Here is a 25,079-nt window from a genome sequence, read left to right on the forward strand (position 1 = left end):
TTGAAATACATTATACTCTAAGGTTATGTTCATACACTGAATAACTTTGGCTTTTTTTTAACTTTGATCTTTTAATGCTAGCTTTAAAAAAATCCCTTTGCATTATTTCCTACTATTAAGAAATTTACATAAAACCGAACAGCACAAAAAATCCAGAAAAAATATACATAATTCAAAACTTCAATAGTAAATATAGACCCATCACTAGTATTTGATACTAATTATTTAATAATTAAATCCTCTAATCCTCCATGCCTGTTATCTTTAGTAGAATGTTTTCATAGTGGCCTAGAATATTTTGACTTATTTTTTGACATTTGCAAGCTATTCTTGTAAAGAGTTTCTGCTGTCGGAGCATGTCCATTTTTAGTAAGAAAAAAATTTTTGCTTAGCTCTCTATCAAGACTGTTTATACTTGGTCTTAAAAATGTCTATATTTTTTGCTTTTAAAAATGTCAGCATTAAGTCGGGTTTCCCGGCCATTTATGTATAACCTCCTATAATTCCTTTCTTGCTACTATTCTCTTCCTCTTCCAGTGGTCTCTGCTTAATATATATAGTGCTCTTTTCCTTTCAACATTTTTCTTTCTCTTAAAATTCAAACAATAAAATAGAATAGAATAAATTAACAAAAATCCTTAACAATAGTTTCTCTTGTAGGTCTAAACGTGAGTCAGTTCAGACATGGGTGGCCAGTTGTTTTATCCCATGGATGAGTCACGGGCTTGGGAAATTCATTGCACCTCCTGCAAGAGCATTTTTCTCTCCAATGTCTGATGAAATACCCTCCCCCACCCCTTGTTCAGGTGGAACATTTTCCTCTCGCATATGGCACTTCTATGTCAGCAGATATTTTGAAAGCACAAAGCATGGGATAAATTGACACTTTGACTCTACCATTACAAATCAATGTTGCCAGCAGTTAGAAGGTTCTGTTCACATGGAAGGCAATAACCTTTCAGTCATTTGGTTTTGTATTCCCAGATTAAATGGCTAATAGTTTGTTATCCATTCATTATCATCGAAAATGTCTATATCTTTTCTCATTTATTCTATTTTGGAAATTACATTCAGTAAACATTGACTTTTTATTGTTGTGCAGTTCTGTGAATTTTAACACATGTATAGATTCTTGTAACCACCACTGCAGTCAGGATACAGAACTCTTCCATCTCCACAGAGAAACTCCCACCTGCTGCCCCTTTGATGCATGCCTCCACCCACACCGACCTCTGACACCCACGATGTGAGTTCTCCATCACCATAGAGAAATGCTTTTTGAGAAAGTCATTGAATCATCGATTGCAGATCCTCCTGAGACTGGCTTCATTTATTCAGTCTGATGCCTTTGAACTTCATCAAGGTGTTGTGCATATCAATAACAGGTTTTTTTTTTTCAATTGCTGAGTTGTATTCCATGCTACTGTACCACAACAAACTGTACCACATTTCTTTGCACCATTCATATGAAAGTATATTTTGGTTGTTTCCAGTTTAGAGTGATTATGAATGGAGCTGCTAAAATATTCATGTGTAGGTTTTTCTGTGATCCTAAGTTTTCATTTCTTTAGGGTAAATACCTAGGATTGGAATTTCTGAGTCATATGGTAAGTGTGTGTTGAACTCTATCAGAAACTGCTGTGCTGTTTTCCCCACCAGCAGTGTATGAGAGTTTCAATGGCTCTGCATCCTCACCAGACATTGTAAAATATAGTGTGACATCTCATAATGCTTTTAATTTTCATTTCCCTAAAGGAGAGTGTTGTTGAACAATTTTCCATGGTCTCTTGTTATCTGCATATCCTCTTCTGAGACACATCTCTTCGACTTTGCCCTTTTATTTATTATGTTGTTCATTTTCTTGCTGTTGAGTTTTGAGGGCTCTTTATGTATTGGGGATGCAAGTTCTTTGTCAGAAACATGATTTGTAAATGTTTTCTTCCAGTCAGTAGCCTGTCTTTTCATTCATTGTGTCTTTCAGAAAGCAAAAGTTGTCAATTTTGATGAAGTTCAATTTATCAATTTCTTTTCTTCTTCAGATCATGCTTTTGGTATCACATTTAAGAACAACTTGACGAAGCCCAGTTCATGAAGACTTTTCTCCTATGTCTTCCTTTAAAATTTTTATATTTTTATGTTTTACATTGAGGTCTATGAACCATTTTAACTTTTGTTTCAGTTGTGAAGTTTAAGTAAAATTTCATTTTTTCCCCAAATGGATGTCTAATTGTTCCAGTACAATTTGTTGAAAGGACTACTCTTTTTCCATTTCATTGACTGTAACTTTGTCAGGAACAGCTGGCCATATTGTCTCTGTATTCTGTTTCATTTATCAATATATCTGTCCTTTTGTCAATACCACAGTTTTGATTACTATAGATTTACAGAAAGTCTTAAAAATCAGTAGATGCAATTTCTCCATTCTTGTTCTTCTTTCTGAAAAGTACTTGGGCCATTCTGTTTACTCTGCCTTTCTTTATAACTTTTTGAATCAACTTGTCATTATCTACAAAAAATCTTGCTGGGATTTTAATTGGTATTGCCTTAAATCTGTAGATCAATTTAGGAAAAATCGACATCTTTATAAACTTGAGGCTTCCAGTATTTGAACACAGTATGTCTCACCATTTATTTAGACCTTTTTTGATTTCTTCCATCAACACTTATAGTTTTCAGCATATAGATCTTGTACATTTTTGTTAGATCTATACCTAAGTACTTTATTTGTTTTGGACTTACTATAAATGATAAATATATTTTTAAAAAATTTCAGTTTCTAATTGCTACACATTTGTATGCTGACCATGTGTCTTGTGAAACTTTGTAGTTTCAATATCACTTCTGTTTTCAAAACTTTTGTAGTGTTATTCGTACCTGTCCTTCGAGTTTGTCACCAGGTGACAGTCTGGGACCTGGGGGATGGTGTAGTCCATAGATTATTTCTCAGAGTATCTGATATGTGGTTTAGATCCACGCATACACAGCTTGAGGTAAGCCCAGAAGTCCATGAACGACATTAAGAAGTCCCTTCCTGAGCTCCTTCCTCATTACACTCTCTCTGGCATATTCCCATTTCCTGTGGCTTCCCTGGAAGGGAAAGATCAAAAGACCCTTCATTCAGAAAGGTGGGGTTTGATTTTCCTTCTCTGCCATGCAACTGCACCCTCTTCTGGGGCCAAGAGGTAGGAGAAGAGAGAGAGAAAAAGAGAGAGAAAAAGTAAAGGACATTCATCCCATGCCCTTGGGATCACAGCTCCAATCAGAGAGGAAGCTTTCCCTTCCTCATAATTTTAGGCTCCTGCACTTCCTCCGAGCTGTCACTTTTGTTGCTGCCACTGCTGGATTGCTTGGGGGCTGAGACACAAGAGAGTGGAAAAAAGAAAAGTGATTTCATCATTCTTCTGAGTATTAGGAGACCTCTTTTCTGTTCTTTGAGCCAGAACCAGAGAGATTCTCCTGGAGCTATCTTTGTCTACACCATGACCATCTCTGGGCTTGGGGCTGTTTTGAGTCTAGATCATGAGATACGAGAGGAGAAAAAATGGTAAACTAATTGCTGGTTCAGTGGCATTTATAATTCTGATCTTCTTCCCCAGTATGCCCAGCAGTGTTTACTTTGAGTCCTCAAATAGCTGCTCTGTGCATTCTGTCCAGGTTTTATAGCTTCATCCAGTGGGTGCAAGAGGGTAGAGTATGCTTCCTCTATCTTACTTGCAGCATCTTATCTACCAAAGGGCAGATGATGGTGACCTGTTAACTTGAATGTAATTTTGGTTGCCTGTGAATCCTGACAAGGACATTTACAAGATGCCAAGATGTTTTCTCACCTTGCTGTTGAGGTATATCTTACATTTAAAGAGATGGATATTTCTTACATTTCAAGAGATAGCTTAACTGTTTAAGGAGCTGGAAATGTCATCTAGCCGTGTGCCCAAGAAGAGGAGGGGTACTAAGATTTGCAGTCTTTGCCCTATTTTAAATGTCTATCGCCCCCCACCCCCACCCCGACCCGCCAAATTCGATAGGGGTGGCCATGTAACTGAGTTCTGGCCACTGGATTGTAAACAGAGGAAAGCACACTGGTTCTGGGTCTGTCCAATAAGAGTTCCTCCATGCTTTTATCTCCTTCTGCTGTTTGGAGACCTTAGGTGCCACAAGGTGAATATGGCAGAGCCTTCATCAGCCTGGCTTCTCAGATCACTGAATAGATGACCTACATTTTTAACTATAGTTAATTTGAAAGTTGCTAAGAAAGTAGATCTTAAAAGTTATCATCACAAGAAAAAAGTTTTTTGTAACTGTGTATGGTGATAGATGTTAACTAGACTTATTGTGATGATCATTTCGCAATATACACAAATATAGAATCACTGTGCTGTATACCCAAAACTAATATACTGCTGTATGGCAGTTATACTTCAATAAAAATGTATATTTGAATAACAAATAAAGAGATAGTTTATATTTTACATTTAGCATTGAATCATTTCCAAATACAACTCACTACATATATATATATATATATATGTATGTATATTTAATAGAGTCATGAGGAGGGAAAGATTTCTTTAGCTTACTTGTATTGAGGCAGTTACTCATATTTGGATAGTACTGTTTTCAGCAGTAAAGAGGAACCTACAAGCCAATTAGTCTGAAAAACTGGTAGTCAACATATCTATGATGTGCTCTTGGAACTTTGTGTCCTGGATGGTATAACAGTTGTACTCATTACCATACACAAAAGCATTTTTTTTTTTTTTTTTTTGCCACGCTTGCAGGATCTTAGTTCCCTGAGCAAGGATTGAACCTGGCCGCGGCAGTGAGAGTCCTAACCACTGGACTGCCAGGCAGTTCCCACAAAAGCATTTTTATATTTAAACTTTAAGATCTTTTAATTTTGGACACATAAATCTTGTGAGATAAGTAGAATGGTTTACTACCTTCATATTTTATAGCTCGTAAGTCTTAGTAGAGGCTGAATTGCCCTCTGACGATCACATAGTTGTTTACTATGAAGAGCCAACACCGTAACCAAGGACTTTCGTCACTCAAAGTTCACTGTGCTTTCCACTAAACCATGCTCCATTATTTACTGGTGTGTGATGACATGGATCTGTTTGAACCAAAAATACTGAGCTGTCCATAACCTCGGACAAGTCTTAAAAGACAGTCTACACTTCAAACTCTCTTGGTAGGCATTAGGCAATGTCTAAGGAATTTTGACAGAGAAAATAAAATAAAATAGTGATAGCAGGTATTAAGAAGAAAACCTGACATGGACGGGATGGAAGAGAAAGATTCTGGAAGATGGGAAGTAGGTTCTTCAAGTGTAATGAAAGAAAGTTGATGAAACTAATTGGGATGTTACCATTGGGAAGGGACACATGTAGGGGGCATTATAGAGGAAGAATCAGTAGCGCTTGATGACTTATTGGATGGTAGGGACAAGGCGCTGGTAGAGATGGAATATTCTGTGGTTTTGGTCTTTGGAGAATGATATGCTACTGATGTGAGCTGGGGTTTGGGAAAAGGACGAGTTAGGTTTCAAGCTTATAGAATGTAAAATTATATCAGGATGAAAGGAATTTGAAGTTCTGGAATAGGAAATCAGGTCAGAGTAGGAAATATAGGTTTGTGGTAGATCCTCAAAGATGGGATAATTGAATCCCATAATAATGGGTAGAATTTCTGAAGACAAGTTTATAATGAGAAAAGAGGAGAAAACAAAGGACTAAATACGAGTGTATAAGCTATAATATTAAGGACTACTGAAAAGTTTTATTTGAGTATTAGTTTGAAAGTATCGTATGACTTCTGACATTTGTGAAGTTCAGCCAGAATAGAGGTGTGTTCAGGCATACGTACTTAAGTAGAACTCTCACTTCTCTGAGGCCAAAGTAAATCTAGCACTGCCAGATAAATGTATTCACCAGAAAGACGGTCAGAATGCACTTAGTTAGTTAGTGGCACTTGTTTACTTATGGCCTTTGCTTATTTTTCTGTCCAGGTGAGATTTTCATTTCCCAGTTACATGTCTAGATGGGTTAAATGCCAGGCATGTCTCCCAGGTGATGATCCCTGTGCTTGGCCCCAAGACTACTTTATATTCACAAAGACTGACAGTGCTAATGATGATTTTCTCCTGGATGTTTACAGAGTCATTTGTATCTCTGTGGCATTTCCAAAATAGAGGAGGTATTTACATGTTGCCCTTTAACATTTCCATAAGATTTTTTTTCCTTTTTGCTCTACTAAGGATGGTACAGTAGGTGGCGAAGAAGTTTAGAGGAAAAGTGTCATTAAATTGTCTTTTGTTAGAAGACTGTTTCACATCCCTTTTCCTTCAGTCTTCTAAAACGTTTGTATGTTTTAGCATGTGAAATTGAATATTTCATTAGGAAGCGTTAGGGGAGTTATTTTATTTTATTTTATTTTTTTAAGATTGTTTTTTGATGTGGGCCATTTTTAAAGTCTTTATTGAATTTGTTACAATATTGCTTCTGTTTTATGTTTTTGGTGTTTTGGCCACAAGGCATGTGGGATCTTAGCTCCCCGACCAGGGATCGAACCTCATCCCCTGCATTGGAAGGCGAAGTCTTAACCACTGGACCACCAGGGAAGTCCCAGGGGAATTATTTTAAAGGAAGATTTTAAAGAAACTTAATCACTAATGTATTATGCATGCTGAAAAACTAAGTGATAAGGAAGTGTAGATTTGCGTTGCTGAAATTTTCCCTTTCTCTGCCTTCCATCTTGTTGGCATGGTTAAATATTTAAGTGTATCTGCTGAGGGAAATAGGAACTTGATGTTGTGATGGAAATAATGTGGCTGCCATGAACTATTCATCTTTTACTTCTCTTATAGCTCTCTGCATTAAGCAGTGGTAATGACCTGGCAAGAGACTGAAATGACATAGTTTTTTTTTTCTTCTTCCTATAGATTGAGATAGTTATTTATTACTGCAGCCTGTTCTTATTGCCATATAAATTGCTAGGAAAGTGTACGAAGACCTCTTTTGTTTCTTAGTTCAGTCAAATTTGTATCCTTGTGAAAGTGCCAAGATGCAGTGCCATAATGGCAGTAAAATATATACGTATACAGTGGATACTATAAGGAAAACTAGCCCTTGTATTTGACTGTAAGTGTTAAAGTTACTTTCTAGGTTTGGCATGCATTTTGTTTGCTTCATTTGTTTTGGGGAAAGGTTGGAGGGGAAGGTGGGGAGTGAGGAGAAGAGGCTAGGATGTGCCCAAGATTTTCCCCAAGGCTGTGTCAGCCCATGATAGCCTATGATGCCTATGATGAGATCACCTGATGGATTCCAACCATGTCAGAGCATGAAGCTTGAGTGCTAATATGATAACTGTCCAAGACCAACTCTTTGTTTTGCAGTAACAGAAACTGAAATCCAGGGAACTGAAGCAATATGTTGTTGGTCACATAGCTGGTGAGCAGCTGAGCTGGAGGGAGTATTGGTTTTTTGATTCCTAGCCTAGAAGTCTCTTCAATATATCTCCCATGCAGAGAGGAGGAATTTCTATTAGATAAAAGTTAGTCGAATTTTGGTGATGAATAATGGTTAAGCAATTAGTAGTAGCCTCCTGAACTTGATGGGTGATTAATTGAAAGCATCATTAATCACTTAAGAATGATTTTTTTCTAAATTTTTTTGAAATCACCTTTGAAACAGCCTTTGGAAACATGAAATATGTATTTCAGTTGTGACTGTCCTGATTGAAGAGAAGTGTTGAATATCCATGCTCTGTGGGTTGTAAATTGTTACAGAATACATAGGAAATGGCTTCTACATTTCATATTGCAGTTCATTGACAGGATGACCCATGATTTTGGGTGTCTTGTGTTTAGTTCTTAAGTTTATAACCTGAATTCCCCATTCGGTCTCCCACAAATCTCAGGTGAAGAAGCATGATTTAGGGTACTCAGAGATTCTTATCCAAAATGGTTTGTGAAAAAAAAAAGGTTTTCAAATCTCTCTAGTGTCCCTATATCTAATGTGACACAGAGATACAGTGAGCAAATGCTTTTGGAAAGAATGGCACTGATAGACTTGCTCAACGTAGGGTTCCCACGAACGTTCAATTTGTAAAAAACAAACACAATATCTGTGAAGCTCCAAAAAAGCAAAGCACAATAAAATAAAGCACAATAAAACAAGATATGCCTGTATTTAAAAAGCAGCCTGAAGCTTTCTTAAAGGGAATAAATAAAGCTATAGTTTGGAAGCTTACTCCCATACTCCCATGGTGCATTGCTTCTTCATCTACTTTGGCACTTTGAAAGGTTCACTTTGTATTGTAATTGGTTATAAACTTGTGTTCTTTGCACTTCTAGGAATGTAAGCTTTATAACACCATCTGTCATTACTAAGTCTTTGTACCTCTAATGAGCAGTTAATCACTCTTGAAATGCATGTGTCCTGAAATCCTATAATCTTTTACTATAGTCTTAGATGCCCATTTTAGTAAAATTTCTAAAGAGAATTGAATGAAATATAATACATTAATGACAATAGCAATTCTGTTGATACTGATACTACTACTACTACTGGGATGAAGGCGGGGTAGGAAGAAGCACTTATTTTGTGTAAGTCATTGTGCTGAGAACTTTACATAAATCGTGTAACAATGTAATCCTTACAACAAAATTATCATCTCCATTTTACAAAGTTTCACATGGTTAAGTTCCTTGTCCAAGGTCATGAAGCTAGCAGATAACCCAAACTCCTGAGTTCACACTTTTAACTATTATTGCATGTATTGGTTTATTACGCAGTCCTGGGAGAGGGTGTGAGAAGTCTATCCTCTCATTCAAATCATTATGACATTATTTGGTTTAGTCAATGAAAAAATTTGAAACGTTATACCTAAGCTTTGTATACCTAGAAATTAAGCTCAGTTTGCTCAAGCAAAAATTTTAAACAATGCCTATGAGAAGAAAAAGGTGTCTTTAATTGTTATTGAGTATCAGTTTGGGGGAAAAAGAAGTCTGCAAATTTCTAGAAAAACCTGTGAGTAGAACAGGGCTTTTATTAAAATATCTATTTCACTATCAGGTACTAAAGAATTGTACAGAGATATGTCACATCATGATTTATGACAAGTTATTATGTCATTTTCAAGTAGGAAAATGGTATAATTAATTATTAAAATCATCCCAGAATTGGAGCTAATGTAGTTTTTTACAAAATCATAGATTATACTGTCATCTGTATGCACATCTTCTTTGTAATAAATGCTTAAGTTTTCTATGTTAATTTAAAATAATTGAGTCAGTATTATGATTTACACTGATTTAAAAATCACCAAGAAGCATTTTATTTTATATTTTAGTAAGAACCTTAATACACTATTTAAGTAAACCACTTGTATTTTTCTATGTACATAATCTTTATTTTATTACATTATGAAATTAGCTATGTATATGTCACCAGAGTTTTTCTATTTCCGTTTTCTTAAAAGCATAATTCAAAAGATGTGTTTAAATTTGTACTTTATATATTTTGAGAAAAATCTTCCTATGATCTGGTAACAATTGGCTTTCCTTTTCGCCTAACTTATTCATTGTTTTAATTAGCATTTTAGTAAACTACTTATACTAATTTTCCTATTCCTGTTTTCTGACACCTCCAGTAATAAAATAGTGACATTTTGAAGGAATTGGTTGAAAGACACCGTTCGTATTCAGATTAAAGTTAAACACAAATTTAAAAAATGAAGCAACTGACAAAGGATTAATCTCCAAAATTTACAAGCAGCTCATGCAGCTCAATATCAAAAAAACAAACAACCCAATCCAAAAATGGGCAGAAGACCTAAATAGACATTTCTCCAAAGAAGATATACAGATTGCCAAGAAAAACATGAAAAAATGCTCAATATCACTAATCATTAGAGAAATGAAAATCAAAACTACAATGAGGTATCACCTCATACCAATCAGAATGGCCATCACCAAAAAATCTACAAACAATAAATGCTGGAGAGGGTGTGGAGAAAAGGGAACCCTCTTGCACTGTTGGTGGGAATGTAAATTGATACAGCCACTATGGAGAACAGTATGGAGGTTCCTTAAAGAACTAAAAATAGAACTACCATACCACCCAGCAATCCCACTACTGGGCATATACTCTGAGAAAACCATAATTCAAAAAGAGTCATGTACCACAATGTTCATTGCAGCTCTATTTACAATAGCCAGGACATGCAAGCAACCTAAGTGTCCGTCGACAGATGAATGGATAAAGAAGATTGGCACATATATATATATAATGGAATATTACTCAGCCATAAAAAGAAACGAAATTGATTTATTTGTAGTGAGGTGGATGGACCTACAGTCTGTCATACAGAGTGAAGTAAGTCAGAAAGAGAAAAACAAATACCGTATGCTAACACATATATATGGAATCTAAAAAAAAAGAAAAGAAAAGAAATGGTTCTGAAGAACCTAGGGGCAGGACAGGAATAAAGACGCAGACGTGGAGAATGGACTTGAGGACACGGGGAGGGGGAAGGGTAAGCTGGGACAAAGTGAGAGAGTGGCATGGACTTATATATACTACCAAATGTAAAATAGATAGCTAGTGGGAAGCAGCCGCATAGCACAGGGAGATCAGCTCAGTGCTTTGTGACCACCTAGAGGGGTGGGATAGGGAGGGTGAGAGGGAGACGCAAGAGGGAGGAGATATGGGGATATATGTATATGTATAGCTGATTCACGTTGTTATAAAGCAGAAACTAACACACCATTGTAAAGCAATTATACTCCAATAAAGATGTTAAAAAAAAAAAAGTTGGGGAAGGGCCAGTGGATGGATGAAACAAGAAAGGCAGAATGCTGGGAATTGTTGAAGGTGGGTGGTGATGGGAATGTGGAGATTCACTGTACTCACCTCTACTTTGATGTGTGTTTGGAAATTTCCATAATAAAAAGTTTTTTTTCAAAAAGAAAAAAAAAAGACTAAATAAAGAAAATGAAGTGTCGCTTGGTCAATTAGGCTTAGATATAGGTTACAGCAACACCCCATACCAATGGGTGACTTGCTACCTATCTTAAAAAAAGGTGCAAGGGAAGAATATCATTATGTATTACAGTGTTCCCATGACATGATGCCAACATTTATTCTGTATTTTCTCTTGCCCAGAGAAGAAAATTTGAGAATCTTAAAGGATGGTGGTTGTTAATTTTATTTTGGGTTTTCATTATTATTGTCAGCCATAAAATTTGTATGTTGATGACAGTGATGATGATGAAAATCTTAATAATAAAATTTTCATCATCATTAAGTTGAGAAGAGTTGTTCAATGACCAACAGACTTAAAGAAGAGAAAAACCTGGGTTTCTGGCTTTGCCAGTTTGTTTCCATGGATGAGTCTTTCTATCTTCTTGAATCTCAGTTTCTTTATCTGAAAAAGTAATGGGTCATCCTAAATGATCTCAGTGGTTAATTTCTGTCTTCATGTACTGTGATTTTCTGATGTTTGCTGGGAGAGAATCTTCTTTTCCTGTTCTCTGAGAAAGTAAAATGAAAAGGCACAAAATCAAATGTTATAGCCGATGGCCGGGTCATAGAGGAATATAGGGTTATTTGTACTCTCTTCTGTTTTATTCAGCTGTAGTTTCTGTAATAGATGAGCACAGTATCCCATGTGATTGGTATAGAGGAGCCATGGCTGATGCCGTTGTAGGGACATGGGGTTACCAAACAGGGCATGGATCCATGATCTTGGCAGCTACTCCTGAGAGCCGTGAGATGGTTTAACCTTCATGAAGTAGCTTCGTGCACTTACCACACCAATTCGTGATTCTAGTAACAGGTTTCAATGTATTTTAAGCAGATTTGTTTATTACAACCAACGCAGGTAAAGAGCGGTGTTAGTGGTTTTCAGAAACAAACATGTTTGGACATACTTTCAGGGAAGAGACGATTCTTACCTTTCCGCTTCCTTTATTTTTGATTGCAGAACTTCAGATGGTGGCAAGGTTGTTGGCACCATACAAGTCAGTGTCGTGAAGATGGGGGAGATTGAGGATGGGGAAGCCGACCACATCACGACAGATGTGCAGGGACAAAAGGTAGGGTCCCAGTCAGCTCACTGCACAGATTAAATTAGAAACGATCAGCTTTGCCAGCTGCCTGGATCGCCACTACCTCTGTGGGGTATGAAATCTCATTATTCCAAAGCTAAATGAGAAATCAGCTTTGGAATGGGAGTACTGTAAGTGTGTCTCATCCTCGTAACCCGACAGACTATTTGCGTGGAACTGTGCAAAGCCATGCACCATTCAAAACACCATTCTCTTCGTAGCTGGCTCCCATGTGGACACAGCCTCTTCTCAGTTCGAACAAAAGTATCGATCACTGTTGCATCCTGCCATAATTAACCCTATGTGAGATGCACAGAAGATTCTGGAAGGCCTACTGCCAAAAGTAACCACTTCTCCGCTCTCGAAATTCTCTTTGGAAAGAGATACAATTTGAATTTGTATTTCATTTTTATGTGAAGGAGGACAGATTTAACAACTTTGTGCCTTATGAAATTGCAGAGAGAGAAGCAGGAAGTAGTAAACGGTGGAGGGGGAGCTCTGCTTGAGGAGCGATGCCAGCTGGAAGCGAAGCAGCTTCCTTGAAGGCCAGGATAAAAACCCCAATATTATCAATATCCAGGGCTTTTACTTGTTTTCTACTTTTCTTTAAGAGAGAGACTTGATATAAGTAAGAGTCTAAAGTTCTGTCTTAGGAATGTGATTGCCTGTTTTACTGAGGTGCAGGGGACAGATTTACAAACCGCTAATAGTTTTTTTTCCCCACGGAAATGAATTTGTTTGTGTACTAGAATGCCTACCTTTTCATAAATGAGCATTTTTTAATGACAAGGTCTATTGTGACCTATTTTCTGGCTTAGTGTTGCTTATCTGGGAGCATATTTTAATTTTTGGTACATCTACATGGGAGACGGTGCGGTGCTTATCTAACACTTAACAAATCATTAACTTTACCAAAAAAAAAAAAAAAATCTAAACTGCCTTTCGAAAAAATATTGTTCTTGCCCAGCATAGGCTAGGGTCTTACCACTTCTCCAAGCCTCATTCTTCTCTGTTCCCTACTATCCCTCAGAATATATTCCAGGTCACGAACACATTCCAGTGAGGCCCAGTGTTTGAATCAGGTTGCTTGCAAATGTCAGGGACATGGTGACGTCATGCAGCAGATCGTCTTAGGATGTGGGTATTTAAGATTCTTGTCTTGTGGCTAGGTTCTGTCATTCAACCCTTGTTAACTTTGGAGTTCTATGTAAGACTCCTATTAGTCACCACCACATGGATGCTTATACGTACTAAGATTAATGAGGGAGGATTTATAGGCTAAGAAGGTGGGGAGGGTGTGGGAGACGGGGACAGAATGAACTAAGGGCATGTGCCAGGAGACCAGGAGCTAAAACACTTCCCATCTCAAAGCAGGCCTGCTTTCCCTGTTCCCAATCTATTACCAGCCACCTCTCTATTTTTCTCAAAGCTGGCTCACCCCTTGACTCCTTTATAATGTTGCTATTATGGGGTAGCACAAATTGAATCATATTCTTTTCATAAATGGAGAACTTGACACCCAGGAATATGCCCCACCAAAGTCGTACATAATGTTTCTGACTTAGTAATGTGAACTTAAAAATAAAGACTTAACTGAGCCGTTCTAGAAATAGGAAGTGGTAGTGTCAGCAAGTACCTTGTAGGAGTCATAAGTGTACTAAAATGGTAAACCCATCAAGCAGTGTTGGTTTTAGCTCTGTCCTATCTGGATTCTTAGTAAACCTTGACCTCTTGTGAAGTTTTTTATAGAGTTACTGTAAACCCTACTGCCAATCCCTAGGAATAGCCATGAAGAACATGTAATAAGGTTCACTATGCATGATATTTAGAAGAGTTATGTGGAAATAACTTTATTTTGGTGTTTTTCAAAGTGCGGTCAGAATCATCAGAGGTGTTTGTTAGAAATTCAAATGTGGGGACCCTTTTGCAGATCTGCTAAATCAGAATCTCTATGAAGTGTATTAACACAATCTGTTACTAATAGTGATTTAAGTCCTGAAGTTAGTCAATGGCTGAAATATATGAAAAGACAAAGTAACTGAAATGGAGGTTATCCCTAAAACAACATCCCTCTCACTGGTTTGTGTGAATGGGGGAGAAAGAAATGGAACTACTCTTAAAACCATAGTCATGTATTGAGTGACACATGCTATCTCTCATTTATAAGGAGCAGCTAAAAGATTCATACCTATGTTTATCAGCTTGGGCTGTCATAATAAAATACCATAGACTTAAACAACGGAAATTTATTTTCTCACGGTTCTGAAAGGCTACGAAGTCCCAGATCATGGTGTCAGATGATTCAGTTCCTGGTGAATGCTCTCTTCCTGGCTTCCAGATTTCTTGCTGTGTCCTCACAAGGCTTTTCCTTGGCACAGATGCACAGAGAGAGAGAGGGAGAGAGAGAGTGAACTCTGGTGTCTTCTCCTCTTCTTGTAAAGGACACCAGCCCTAGCATTAGGGTCCTACTCTTATGACCTCATTTAACCTTAATTACCTCCATAAACGTCTTATCTCCAAATACAGTTACATGGGACATTGGGACTTCAACATATGATTCTGAGGAACACAATTCAGTTCATAACAATATCCCGATGTAAAATATTACATTTTAATCTTGACTCTTACATTACCTCCAGAGCATGGAATAAAATATAAATGAAAATCCAAACTCTTTCCTCTCACATACATTTACTTACTTGTTTCCTAAAACCGTATTATTATGTATTTTTTATCAAGGGAAGATTGTACAGAGGGTCATTCACCATATTATACTGGTTCAAACTTCTATTTCATATATACATACATAGAAATAGAACAAACACAGCGTGTTAAAATCAGATACCTATAGTCAGTATGTCAGAAAATCCTATCGATTTTGACTTCTGAATAAATCTAGAACCTGGCAACTCATGAGCCCTTCACTGTAACCAACATCGTCTATCACCTAGATTTTTGCAGTATTCTCTTAAACGTCTCCCTGACTCCCTCCATCCTCCTTCCCTGACCGCCCCCGCCACCATCATAGTCCGTTATCAGCACAGCACTTAGTAAAAATGTAATGCGGAACTTGTCATTCCTCCAATGGCCTCTCATCTTCCTGAAAGTATAAACCCAAATTCTCACTTAAAGTCCTCTAAGTGTTGGCCCCCTTCATGTCCTTCACCTCCTCCTCTACTCCTCATTTTTGTTCATTTCAGTCCAGTCACATTATCTTCTTTGTAGCTCCTTGAACAGTACAGGTATATTTCCAAATTGGGTCCTTAAACTTTGTTATTCAATCTACCCGTGAAGCATTTTTCCCAGTAACTGTGCTTCACTCCTTTACTTCCTCTGATCTTTATACAAAATCACTTTCTCACCGAAGGCTTCTCTGCCACCATATCTAAAACTGCGATGCCTACCCAAAACTCTGTCTCTCTTCTCTGCATTATTTTTTTGTCCTTAGTACTTATCATTGTCCAACATTATATATCTTTTTAGTTTATCTCATATATTGTTTATTTCCCTCATTAGAATTAAACTTCCTGAGGGCCAGATATCATTTGTCTATTTTGTCCTCTCTTTTACCCTCAGCTCCCAGAACAGAGCCTGACATGAGAAAACTGAATGAGTGAATAAATGAAGTCAATTTTACTTTGAAGAAATTAAATCCAAAATTGTCTCCTAGAAGGGAAAATATTTGGCTACATATAGCTCTGTACAAACTGACCGGTCAATAAATAAAGCGTGTAATAAGGATGTAGTGAAGAGTGTAGGATTATGAAGGAAAGAGGAAGAAATTAAATTTAAAAAAACCTTTGAAATAAATAAAGAAAAAATGCTACTGAGGAAAGGAGAACCAGGAAACAAAATCATCAAGTCAGGTGACAGATGAGAAAACTCATGTTAAGTAAAAGCCAACAGGATCAACTGAGAGAGCTCAGTTCACCACTTTGCCTGCCCCAGAGATGCCTGGGCTTCTTGTTAGGGCAGGAGGGTTAACAATCCTCTGGTGAGGCTGGTTAAACCCAGCTCCTGCCTTGTCTTCCCCTTTTGTTTAATGTCTATATTATATTTGAACATTGCAGAGTACTAATGATCAAAGTGGTAGTGATTTCTTCAAAAAGAAGGAATACGCCTTACTTATTTATGACCATGGCAAAAATGGTATAAGTGGAATAATAATATGTCGCCCTTTGACTATGAACCTAACCCAGCTAGTCTTTTGATGACCTGCTGCCCTTAGGTTATTTTGACTCCATACTTTGAAGAGGTGTTTTAAGTGGACTTTCATCAGACTTAATCAGGGAAAAACTAGAGTCCTTGTGTAGCTAAGGACCAGTCTCAAAAGATTTCCTCCCTTTATCTACCCTAAATATAAAAGTTGAAAATTATATAACAGGCCCAACTTATCTTTATAGAATATTAAAAGGCATATAATATTCATCATCCGTTCATCAAACAATACTACCTTCTATGTTCTAGGCATTGGACTAGTTTCTGGGTATTCAGCAATGAACCGAATAGACACAGATGCCACCTTCTGGGGAAGTAACAGTAAAAAAGAAAGTAATATACTGTAGATCAGATGGTGCTGTGTTCTATAGGAAAAATAAGACAGAGTGCAAGGACTAGGGAGTGCTGGGCTGTGGCCTTTTTAAACTGGATGGTCAAGGATAGATTCACTGGTAATGTGATATTTGAGCTGAAACGTGCAGGAAAGAAGGGAACAAGATGTGGATGTCTGAAAGGAATAGGAATTGTAGACAGAGTGAATAGCAAGAGCAAAAGTCTTGAGGAGACAAGATGCTTGTGGTGTTGAAGGAGCAGCAAGGAGGCCAGTGTGGTTGGAACTGAGGGGTCAAGGAGCAGAGTGGTAGGAGTTGAGGACAGAGGTTCATGGGGCAGGGAAGACCGACTCCCATGAAGGTGTTAGACTCTGGGCTATGTGTAAGGACAGTTGAGGAGCTGTGAGTATAGGTATGAAATCTGATTCATGTTTAAGAGGACCGTTCCGGCTGCTGTGTTGACTAGGGCCTGAAAGGAGGCAAGGACAGAAGAATGGAGTCTGATTATTGTGAAGATTCAGGGGAGAAGTGCAGATGAGCTGGATCAGGGTGTGACTGATGGAGAAAGTGAGACGTGGCCAGACTCCAGGGGGAAAGGCTAGCAAAAAATAGAATTACCATTTTCTCAGAAACAAATGGACATTTCTCCAAAGTAGACATACAGATGGCCAACAAACACATGAAAAGATACTCAATCGCTAACCATTAGAGAAATGCAAATCAAAACCACAGTGAGGTATCACCTCACACCTGTCAGAATGGCCATCATCAAAAAATCTACAAACAATAAATGCTGGAGAAGGTGTGGAGAAAAGGGAACCCTCTTGCACTGTTGGTGGGAATGTAAATTGATACAGCCACTATGCAGAACAGTATGGAGGTTCCTTAAAAAACTAAAAATAGAACTACCATATGACCCAGCAATCCCACTACTGGGCATATACCCTGAGAAAACCATAATTCAGAAAGAGTCATGTACCACAATGTTCATTGCAGCTCTATTTACAATAGCCAGAACGTGGAAGCAACCTAAGTGTCTTTTGACAGATGAATGGATAAAGAAGATGTGGCACATATATACAATGGAATATTACTCAGCCATAAAAAGAAATGAAATTGAGTTATTTGTAATGAGCTGGATGGACCTAGAGTCTGTCGTACACAATGAAGTAAGTCAGAAAGAGAAAAACAAATACCATATGCTAACAGACATATATGGAATCTAAAAAAACGATACTGATGAACCTAGTGGCAGGGCAGGAATAAAGATGCAGACATAGAGAATGGACTTGAGGACACAGAAGGGGAAGGGGAAGCTGGGATGAAGTGATAGAGTAGCATCGACATATATACACTACCAAATGTAAAATAGATAGCTAGTGGGAAGCAGCCGCATAGCACAGGGAGATCAGCTCTATACTTTTTGACCACCTGGAGGGGTGGGATAGGGATGGTGGGAGGGAGGCTCAAGAGGGAGGGGATATGGGGATATATGTATACATATAGCTGATTCACTTTGTTGTGCAGCAGAAACTAACACAACATTGTAAAGCAGTTATACTCCAATGAAGAGATATATATATATATATATATATATATATATATATATAAAACAACACTGAGAGTAGCAGTTGGAGAAAGACAGGAGATTTTGAGATGCTACGTTTGACATTCCTCTTAGACATCCAAGTATGGATATATCTAAGCAGTTGGAGGTTCAAGTCAGAATTCAGGTGAGATGTCCAAGCTAGAATTATATATTTGTGAGTCATCAAATGATATTTGGATGGTATTTAAACCATGAGACTGAATGAGATCACAAAAGCATAGCAATTCTCATATTTTACACTCTTCAAATTTATATTTATGTGGATTTTATCTATTGATGTTTACTGTATTAAGAGTTTTGCTTATTTGGATTATATCCGTAGACATTTATCATATTAGAAACTCAAACAAGAAATGTTTAAAACAGAAGAGTACATAAGCACACATACCATTAACTGTCAAATGATTGTGTCATATAGCTTCTAGAAAATTCTACCGTATGCTTGTAAGAGAGAGGGAAACAGACAGGAATTCCCTGGTGGTCCAGTGGTTAGGACTCTACGCTTTCGCTTCCAAGGGCCTGGGTTCAATCCCTGGTCGGGGACCTAAGATCCCCCAAGCCACGCACCCCCCCCAAAGAAAAAGAGAAGGAAACAGACAAATAATATTTTAGTATTAATATGAAAATAAAGTTGTCTTCACCCTGTGCTAGATGCTACAAAGGGTGCAAAGGCAAACGTTATCAGGGACTTCCAGGAGACTCCAGACCAAACTTTGAAAAGCATGATTGATGGAATACATCAACAGATGTGAAAGTACTTGGCCATGAAGTGTTGGTCTTGATGGATTCATACAGAGCTTTATGATTATTGTTCATACAATATTGCTAATTTTCTAGCTCAGTGCATGGCAAATTGGTATGTTAGCTGAGAGTCAAAATCATTTAGCTCCAAGAATTTTACATATCATATGGTTCGTCTGCTTGGCCACACTTACCATCAAATGACACTTTTTAAACTATTAATCAAAATCAATAGGCTTATGGCGCTACATCTGGTACAAAAAGCATGTGATGTTTGTTATTCCTGCTCAGAATCACAAATGTAAAGTTATTACATTGAGAGCGCACACCACGTAAGTGTGTAATGCTGCAAATATCCATCATAATAATAGCAATGAACAGTAGAAATAGCTGAACCTTCGTAAGCACAGATTCCACATCATTTCCATCTTTGCATTCTCTGTAGCAACCAGCACAGTGCAAAAAGATTCTAAGGTCAATGTAAAAAAAAGTAAAAAAAATAAAATAAAAACGGCCTAAGGAAATAAGAAATAAGGTTCTTGGCTTTGAAAACTTTCAATCTAAATAAATAGAGACAGAAAAGGTACACTCAGGAAACAGTTGAAGAAAATAATTGCTGAGTCCAAATATGAAAATATTAATTAGTAAATATTTATTGGCTATTTTCTGTTTATGTTCCATGGATTTAAATCTTGAGAGCATTCTGAAGAGTAGAGTTGTAAAATACAAAGTTAGAATATTAGTTTAAAATTGTCCTAAATATCAGCCTTCCAGCGTGGATGGAAGATATGAATATATAAAAGTCGTATGTCTGTATTCATTTGGTGGAATAAAACGGGCCTTTTGTTAGGAAACAGAAAGTTATCTTTGATTTCAAAGACGCAGGGTTGCCTCCGTAAAGGGAAGCAGTTTCTCAGAGTAATAGCCTGATCTCTGTGAATTATGGACTTCTTCACTAAAAAGCTTTAGTCTAAACCATTCCTATAAGTTATATTGTAGATGATGATCTTCTTTTGGAAAGGAAGATGACTTAGAGCTGTATACCAAGTTATTATGTGGAAGGATGTCAGGGACAAAACATGAAAGGGTTTGAGGACCAGTCTGAGAATATTGGATTTGATTGGACAGTAAATAACCATTATATACATTCTAGAGCAGAACATTGATATGGTGAACATAATGTTTACAAAAGATTACTTTAACAGCCCTATGTAGGCTGAAAGAAGTCGAGAAAACTTTGCAAATACGAGAAATAAAGAATTTTAAGTATGTCCAAGCATCCTTGCACATTCCTGTAGTGATTTGGGAAGTACATCTCCAAAATAGCTGTGGATTAAAAGAAGGGATCACCTCTGACTTTTGGTTGGTCAGGAAAATGATTTAGAGAACATAAAATTTTAAGAGCTGTTTGCAGTTACTCATTTTTTCAGTAAACTAGGATCTCAGTATAAGCACTAAAGAAAGTATGAAAGCACATTATTCTCCATCAAGAAATTTCCTGAGTAATGTGACGAATGTTATGATAGAGGAATGAGTACTGGGCTTTAAGAATACAGAAAGTAACATTTAAATCAATGTTTTAAGTCATTTGTCTTCCTTCTCAAAATGCTTCAGGGACATAATACATTCTATCATGAACAGTGACCTCGGTGGTGGTGAATCTCAAGGTGGGGGGGCACTCCCCGGAGGAGGAACAGAGGTGGGTCACAGATAGTTAGAACAGTTGGGAAATAGCCCAGGCAATTCTGATACATCCTACTAGGGAGGGCAGTCTGAGCCCTTGGAGTCTCTTGACAACACCATGCTTGCTACAGAAGGATGGCTGTTTCCCTTAGAACTCTTCACCCAGAGAACTTTCTGGGGTTTTGTCTGTTTGTTTTGTTTTTGTTTGCATTTATTTGTTTATGTCTGATGTATTTGCTCTAAAAATTTACTTTCCTCCTTCTCCCAGCCCTCCTTTTTCTTCTCTGGGGCCGGGCGGGGGGCGGTTGCTAGAGATAAAAGGAAAGTCATCTGAAGAAATAATTACTGGTCTCTGTCTATGTGAATATAGGTTTCTTGTCAGCCTCTCTGGGGCCAGAAAAGTTTTGCTTCCTCTGTTAGTTACAGTTTCATAGGAGGTAGAAGCAGAGTCCCATGCTTAGGGATGGCTTATCTGAGATAGTATCTCCCACCCATGGTTCACTCGTTAGGAACATGGCAATGTGCTCTGTGTCTCTCTTCTCTCCTTCTGTCCAGAGAAGTGTTGGTTCTGTAAAGGATCGTGAGCTGAATGTATTTATCATGGATTAATAGATCTATGATCTCTGGATCCACTTATTTATAAATTGCTTATTCATAAATCAGACATCAGCTTATTTATAAAATATCCTCATACTTTATGAGCAAGTATTTGCATCGTTTTGCCAGAAACAAACATCTCTTTTTGCCTTATGAAATTAGATGCTGTAACATATTTTATTTTTTATTTAAAGTTGCCTTTACTTAAAAGCCAGAAGATAATTTGCTTTTTACTGATCGAAAATCAACCCAGGCAACAGAAATACAAAGCCATTCAGCTTGTCATAGGTGATTTGCTATAGGAGGAACCTATCTCTAGCATGTGGTTAATCCTTTTCCACAAAGAAAGTACAAACTTTCTTTCCTAAGTAGCCTTTAACTGGAACTGAAATGTAGTCTATGATTGTATAATATAATCATATTATATATAAATGTAAGTAAGTAATCACAAGTTAAACAAGGTTCATTGTAAAGATAAAGCTGAAAATAGTTTTACAAAAATGTTTGTTCAGAACTTTTTGAAACCGTGTGCATGACCTCATGTTTTGCAAATAAAAAAAGAATCTCGTTTCTTATTTGATCATATTCAAATATGTTTTCTTTTCTTTTTTCTTTTATTCCTTCTTAGTGTGCACTGGTATGTGAATGTACAGCCCCAGAAAGTGTGAGCAGAAAAGATAACCTACCTTTTTTGAATGCAGGTATGTACCTCAGTTTTGGAAACTTACATTCATTTCATATGAACATACATTTTAATTTTCTATGAACTCAATACTGAATCTGAGCAGCATTCTTACAGAACCATTGTAGACACTTATTAAATATTGGTAATCATGGGAGTCAGCAGAGTGGTGTTAGACTTGACAATTCTGTAAGAAAGATATATAATATATATAAATACATGTATATATCTTGGCTATATGGCAAAAAAATTTTCTTTTAGCTATTGGATTTTGTATCACCTGAAATGAGATATTAGAAGAGGTAGTATTAGAAATGTCAAGCTCTTAATTAGTTTGAGTTTTAGTTTATTACTTTTAATGAAGTTGTTGAAACAGTATGTATATGGATTCAGTAGGAAAAATTCATATACACATTTGTACATTCCTGAGTGTGTGTGTACACATATATGTGTGTGTGTGTGTGTGTGTGTATAGTGTTACTTATAGTAATATATTTGAATTTCAACAAGGAACTAAACAATGTGATAAATGATGACTTTGAGACATCTGGTAAAATTACAAAATATGTGATAATATGTATCTATAAATTATTTATAATTTATAATTATAATGTATAATTATTTATAATTATACATTATAATTATAATTTATAAATTATAAATATAATTTATAATTATAATTTATAATTATTTAACTGATTTTTGAATGATAACATAAATTATGTTATAATTTGTGTTATAATTTATGTTATAAATTATGTTACCAGTAGTGATAATAATGGCAAATAAGTGGCAGGCGAGATGCCACTCATATGCCTTGCCTTACCTTGCTTTCTGATGTGTGCTATGAAGAAGGCAATATTATTATATCCATTTTACAGATGAGTAAATTGCTCAAGGTCACTACCTAGTGAATAGCAGGTCCAGAATTTAAATCCAGTTTTAATCCCAAGGCCTTTGCTCTTAATTACCAGGTCATGCTATTACTAAAAAGTCATTAATTAAAAAGTTGGTGTAACAATAGAATAAACCTTAATATTTTTCTAGCCTTCTATATTGTACATTTCAACAGTGACATGGATAGCATGATAATCAGATTAATGAGTGATACAAACTTCAAAGGCTTACTAATACATAACCCCTAAACTATTAGCAATTTTCCCCTGCAGGTCAAGCCACTAATAATAAGGGATGGAGAAAGACAGGCAACCTTTTGACTCAAAGAACTCAAAATAAAATATAGCAACAAAAAACCCATTAAATGTACTTATTAGAATGAAGGATTAAACCAAAGAAGAGCAGCTGCTTCTCAACCTATGATCAAGTGACATGTATTTAAAAAATTTTTATGAAGGATGTAATACCAGGAGAGACATGCATTAAACAGTGAAGGGGCTACCTGGACAGCTAGACCAGCCATGTACCATAAAGTACTTGATAAGTTATCCGTGTGGATAAAATAACTAATGTATCCTCAAAGGGTCTTCCTCACATATATTTTTTTCACCTGAAAGTTGACCAAACCTTTAGTCCTTTATTTCAGTATATCCAGATAATCTATTTAATTTACCAGATGTCAATTTTGAGAAATAAAATTGAATGTGGGAGATATTACATTCATGTTAAATGCAGTTTGAATGAATCAAATTATCATCAGAATCATCTACACTGTAATTATAAGACACTTTTTAAGTGATTCACTCATGTGAACCTTGTAATTTTTTATGCCCACAAAGAGAAATGCCGCTTTAAAAAACTGATTGGTTTAATATAAATTTAAAGAGAAAGAGAAAAATGGCTCCCGGAGTAAGAAAATATATCACCTAAGGAAGAAGAGACAAAGGGAACATAATGAAAAGTAAATCTGCATCTCCTAATTCTTGTGCCATAAAATCTGCAAGGCATGAGTCTTGGAAGCGTACTAACTCTTCCAGATTACTAGGGCACAGTTCCTAACATATGAACTGTAATATGCCAAAGACAAGTGACACGGAAGTGATGGAAGCAGCTGCATTCTGCAATTTAAATATACTCACTTAGTGGAGTGAAAGATGATTGATTACTGCTTTTCCCTTTTCCTGGAGGTGACAGTTTTGGTGGTGATTCTCCACTTAGGTCCGATGATATTTCTCAATGTCCTTAGTCCAGGCAATCCGGAAGTGCCTAGAATATATTTGCCACAAATATTTTCTATGAGCCTTCTTATATCAGGGAAAGATAAGGCTAAATGACAGTCAAATGTTATAAAAGCTAGATTTTTTTTAAAAGTTATTTTAAAGTACAACTAAGTGCTATATATGAAATGTTTCTGTTCCAAATCTAAGTGTGTTGTGCATATATAGCATATGTAGCTAGACTATGCACCTATGACTTTGGTCTGTGTGTACCTTGGTCTTTTGTTCTATTTATTTATCTGTCTAAACTCAGCAACCTTGGAATTAATCCACTATATTCCCATGTGGTATTTTTTCAAAATCTTTAGGTGAAGGGAGTTATTGACATTCTTCTCAAGTCTCTGTATTCATGTATTATATGGAACTTGCCAGTCTCAAGTGAGTGACGAAGTTCTTACTGAATGAGTGCAAGAGGATGTCATAGCTCATAGCTGCCCCTCACTATTCTATTTATATCTCTAGAGGTTTAATGTATAACTTGGGAAATTCACTTATCTATTGTGAGACTACAAAGAAAAAGCTCTTCCCCCTCGGGCCTCACCTTTTTCATGCCCTGTTTGCCTCTCAAGTTGAATGTATATGTTGGGAGCCTGGGGAGTTGAGGGCAGGAGGAGAAAAGAGATGAGGAGGAGGAGAGGGGGCAGAATTTACAATTCCATTAAAAAAAGATATATAAGTACCTTAGTTATAGGAGAAAACAAATTCCTTTCAGCTGTTGGCTTTTATATTCTCTGAAACAGGAAACACACTAGAAGGTACAGTATTAGAATTGTGAGGTTCTCATTTTGCTTGATTTTATAATTCTGTAGTTCATCCAATAAAGTTGTTAAAATAATAGTTACCCGTTTAATTATTGGTTTATTCATTTAAGCAAATGGTAGTGAAAACACTTAGCGCTGTTTGTTGTTGAGGTATTGTTTGGGGGATGGGGGTA

General features: G+C 36.7%; 1 protein-coding gene across 9 annotated transcripts in view; it reads left to right on the top strand.

Moving 5' to 3' along the window:
- Positions 1-25,079, top strand: part of INPP4B (inositol polyphosphate-4-phosphatase type II B) — a 752,704-nt gene that overhangs the window by 529,622 nt on the left and 198,003 nt on the right. For all 9 annotated transcript variants that reach the window (XM_061192573.1, XM_061192572.1, XM_061192579.1 and 6 more), the window contains 2 exons: positions 11,986-12,097; positions 21,918-21,990. In XM_061192573.1, the coding sequence (XP_061048556.1) occupies positions 11,986-12,097; positions 21,918-21,990 (185 nt within the window). The remainder of the gene's footprint in view (positions 1-11,985; positions 12,098-21,917; positions 21,991-25,079) is intronic.

The sequence above is a fragment of the Eubalaena glacialis genome, chromosome 5, assembly GCF_028564815.1.
Source record: "Eubalaena glacialis isolate mEubGla1 chromosome 5, mEubGla1.1.hap2.+ XY, whole genome shotgun sequence".
Taxonomy (NCBI): Eukaryota; Metazoa; Chordata; class Mammalia; order Artiodactyla; family Balaenidae; genus Eubalaena; species Eubalaena glacialis.